This window comes from Vicia villosa, linkage group LG4, assembly GCF_029867415.1.
Source record: "Vicia villosa cultivar HV-30 ecotype Madison, WI linkage group LG4, Vvil1.0, whole genome shotgun sequence".
NCBI classification, from domain to species: Eukaryota; Viridiplantae; Streptophyta; class Magnoliopsida; order Fabales; family Fabaceae; genus Vicia; species Vicia villosa.
In genome coordinates, this window is record NC_081183.1 from 84,454,741 (window position 1) to 84,459,076 (window position 4,336).

Genomic DNA, 4,336 nt, shown 5'->3' on the forward strand with positions numbered 1-4,336 from the left:
CTTTCCTATAGCTCACGTTGCTCGACGTTGATGCTCGGTGTACGCACGCACCGTTTTCCTTTATGATCCGTGACGGCTTGGTTGCTGAGAGGGGTCCGCCCTCTTGTCTATGGCCCGATCATTTTCACGAGGTCTAATGCTTGGTTGACTTGGGTTGAGCTGCTCCCCTTGGCTATGGCGGGACCTCTTTTCTACCATTTGGCCAGTGCCGTTGGTTTTGTTTGCTTTACGAGCGGATGCTCGTTTGTGTGCTCATTGTGTGCTTTCGCCTTTTCCCTCGTAGGTTGTTAGTTTAGTTTAGACTTGTACCCTTTGTATGATAACATTAGATAGCAAGCTTTCCCCCTTAGCTTAGGCCTTCCTCATGCATTCTTTAAAACACAAACCACACTCTTTGATTTTCTTTTCTTAAGAGCTTGTTATTTCCGCTCCATTCCCAGCATAAGTCTCCAAAGGTCGAGCAGCGGAGTGTGAATGTAACTCGTTCACCTAAAAAACACAAAACAAACAGAAACTAGTTAGCCGAGCTACGGTAGCTCTGATTCTGCAAAACAGATACGTAGGCAGCGGGGTAGGGCCCGTGCGAGCATAATCCTTTCTTTTCCCTACATTCTGCATTCATTTTAGTCCAGATTAGCGTAGATTTGTTACACACCCATAGATTTAGACACATGCGTGGATACCATCGAGTACGATGGGCGCGAGGGGTGCTAATACCTTCCCCTCGCGTAACCGACTCCCTTACCCTTTTTCTCTGGTCGTGAGACCGTTGTTTTGTTTTGTGGTTTGCTGGCGTTCCCTTCCTTTTCAGGATAAATATGTTAGTGGCGACTCTGTTAATTTTCGCGGTAGCGACAGCGCATAGGATCTTATCAGATCACATAACCATAAATAGTAATAGAAAAGAACGTAACAGCTGCGAATGTCATGACATCGGCCTTGACATCAGGTAAAGGCCTGCATAAGGAAAACTTCACAACAGTAGAAAGCATGTCATGACACCAGATTTGACAAGATAGAACCACAATGAGTTTTACCAAAAATTACAGCCAATCAACAACATCTACAAACTCCCCCTTTGGCAAATTTTTGGCTAAAACACTAAAGGATGTAACCAAACAAATATCAGAGTATACACAGCAGCCAACAACAGAAAAATAAATTCTGTAAGCAAACAACAGCATCTTGATTAATCACCAGAAAACCAGAAAACATCTACTTAATCAACTGTTACAGAAACCACTTGTCATTGTCAGGGAGAACCAGGGAACGCCCAAAATAAAGAAAACAACACAAAACCAACCATGTCCATTAACCAACAAGAAAAACCAAAAGACCACCAAAACAACAAAACAACAAACCATTAGTCCCCATTTTTAGCCACAAAAGGAGCCAAAACACAATCAAAATCAGAGCTAATCATCAGACCCATCACTGTCTTCATCACTAGAGCCACCAGGATTGTCATCACTTGAGCTACTAGTCTCTTTAGCAGCATCACTACTCCCACTTTCAGCACCCTCAGCTTCAGTATCCTCAGCCTCTTCCTCAGCCTCTTTCTCAGCACCTTTGTCTTCATCCATATTGTCACCATCCCTCTCACCAGCAAGGTCATCATCTGTAGACTGCTCAAGACTTTGGATGAGCTTTTCAAGTTTCAGCTTCCTGTTGTCCAACTCTTGACAAGTCTCTTTCAGCTCAGCAATAAGAAGGGCTTTGTTCACAGACTTGCTGGGTTGGGATGTCCCAGCAGATGTCTTGTCATCAGACCTCTGAAGCAGCTTGTAGTGAAAAGACAAAGCACTCTCCCTTTTACATACAGAATCTTTACTTTTCAGAATTCCAGGGTGTTGCTTGAGGATTATCCCACATATCAGGGATGGGAAAGCAATGGGGAGCTTGGTAGCAGAGGTACCAGCATGCTTCATAGTTTGATCAAATATATAGGTTCCATAGTCAAATTTTGTCTTGGTTCCAACAGCATAAATGAATTTTCCTAGGCCAACAGCAATGGTAGAAGTGTGATTGGTAGGCACCCAGTTTGCAGCACCAATTTTGTGCAGCAAAGCATACCTGCCATGCAAAAGACTAGCAGACAATTTACTCTTTATGGGCCATTTCTTGACCTTACCACCAGTGATAACCCTGCAAACTTCATTGTCAGTTACTTCTAGCTCAGGTTGAGCCTCTGCATTTCTTCCTAGATATAGGTTAATAACAGCAGGAGAAAAGTCTATACACTTTCTTCGAACATAAACCTTATGAAAATCATCAGTTCTTCCATCACCACAATCTTGAGATAAATTCACAATAAATTCCTTCACAAGCATTTCATAGCACTTTGAAAATTTAGAAACAGTCTTAATCAAACCTGCAGACATGATGAGCTGCATGACCTCTTGACAATCCAGAGCATCATTTGCTAATTCCCTTTCTAGAGCCAGCCTTCTTTGGTAGACAAATTTCCACTGGATGGCATTTGAGGCATAGTGCAAGTAGATGTTGTCCAAAGGAACATCACGCACCTTTGTGGAGGACTTTGTGACAGCAATCTTCTTCTTCGATGGGATGTCAGGGACATCACTTAAGACATCATCTTCAGGGACAGAAACACTTCTTTCCTTCCTCTTCTTCACAGAACTCTTGCTCCCAGTGGTTGAAGGTCCATCAGGAACCTTCTTGATCTTCTTTATAGTGACCTTCTTTTGAGGAGTAACCTGAGGTTTCGAGAGATCTTGATCACAAACCTGTTTGCCCTTACGAGTCTTGACTCTATGAGAGATGCTAGAGATGAGCTCATCATCAGCAATGTCAATAGAATCATCCAAATCATCTAGATTCACCACATCAGGCACAGTAGGATCTTCATTTAGGGTTTCTTTGGAAGGAGCAGCAGGAACCTCTTCAGCTTTCTTAGGTTCAGGAATCTCAGCATCTTTAGTACCAGATGTTTCAACATTGATAGCTTCAGATGTCTCAACATCTTTGGCACCAGGGGTCTCATCATTGTTATCAACAGATGTCTCAACATCAGCCTGATCTTTGTGAGCATCATCTTGATCATCTTGATCATCTTTGTTGTTCTCAGAGGCAGGAATCTGTGCTAGTGGAACAGATATTCCATCAACTTGGTGCCCTTCATTCAAGATTCTTGTGACAATACCTACGATCGCATTGTGAACATAAGTAGAGCCCTCTCTACCCTGAGCAGAAAAGGTTTATGGAACTGATCCACCAGTCGATTTTCTTGCATGCATCTTTCTACGAACAGGGTTGGTAGCAGGAACAGTGTTCAATGGCGCAACATTCAACACAACATCTTGATCACTCACAACATTGGGTGCCCTAGATTCTAAAGCTGCTTCAGAAGGAGGAGACGATTTCTTTGAAGGAGAACTCTGAGACATGGTGAGAGAGAATGGAAAGCTGGGTAAGGGTTTGTGAATGCAGAAACACTGAGAGATAGCGTGAGTGTGGAGGATAGGTTTTGGAGGAATGGAAACCGTTTGGGCAAATTGTAAAAGGGGGGGGAAAATACACTTTAATGTGTAATGATATCAAATATTTGGAGAGAGAAATAATGCTGGCCCCACACCCAATTAATTGCTATAATCCTTCACAAAGACAAATGCCTAGTTTACTTCTTAGATTTTCAAATTGATTTGCATCCAAAGCTTTTGTGAAAATGTCAGCCAGTTGAAGATTTGTAGCAACATGTTCCAAGGCAATTATCTTATCCTCAACAAGATCTCTAATGTAATGGTGTCTAATATCAATGTGCTTGGTCCTGCTATGCTGAATGGGATTCTTTGAAATGTTAATGGCACTTAAGTTGTCACAATATAATGTCATGACATCTTGTGTGACATTGTATTCTGTTAACATTTGTTTCATCCAAACAAGCTGAGAGCAACTACTTCCTGCTGCAATGTATTCTGCCTCTGCAGTGGACAAAGACACACAATTTTGTTTCTTGTTGAACCATGAAATAAGATTATTCCCCAAGAAGAAGCATCCTCCTGAAGTACTTTTTCTGTCATCAGCACTTCCAGCCCAATCTGCATCACAATATCCAGTGAGAATAGGTTCACACCCATGAGAGTAGAGCATTCCATACTCGTAAGTACCATTCACATATTTCAGGATCCTCTTGACTTGATTGATATGACTGATCTTTGGATCTGCTTGATACCTAGCACACACCCCAACAGCAAAAGCAATATTAGGTGTACTGGCTGTGAGATACAGCAGGCTTCCTATCATGCTTCTATATAAACTTTGATCAACACTGGTTCCCTTTTCATCTTTGGACAACTTTAAGTGAGTAGGAGCTGGT

General features: G+C 42.2%; 1 protein-coding gene across 1 annotated transcript; it reads right to left on the reverse strand.

Moving 5' to 3' along the window:
- Positions 1-1,415: 1,415 nt before the first annotated feature.
- On the reverse strand, positions 1,416-3,407 carry LOC131597446 (uncharacterized). Its single transcript, XM_058870144.1, has 2 exons — positions 3,270-3,407; positions 1,416-3,203 (listed from the first exon to the last, which is right to left on the reverse strand). The coding sequence occupies exons 1-2, from the start codon at positions 3,405-3,407 to the stop codon at positions 1,416-1,418; spliced, it is 1,926 nt and encodes a 641-aa protein (XP_058726127.1).
- Positions 3,408-4,336: the final 929 nt, after the last annotated feature.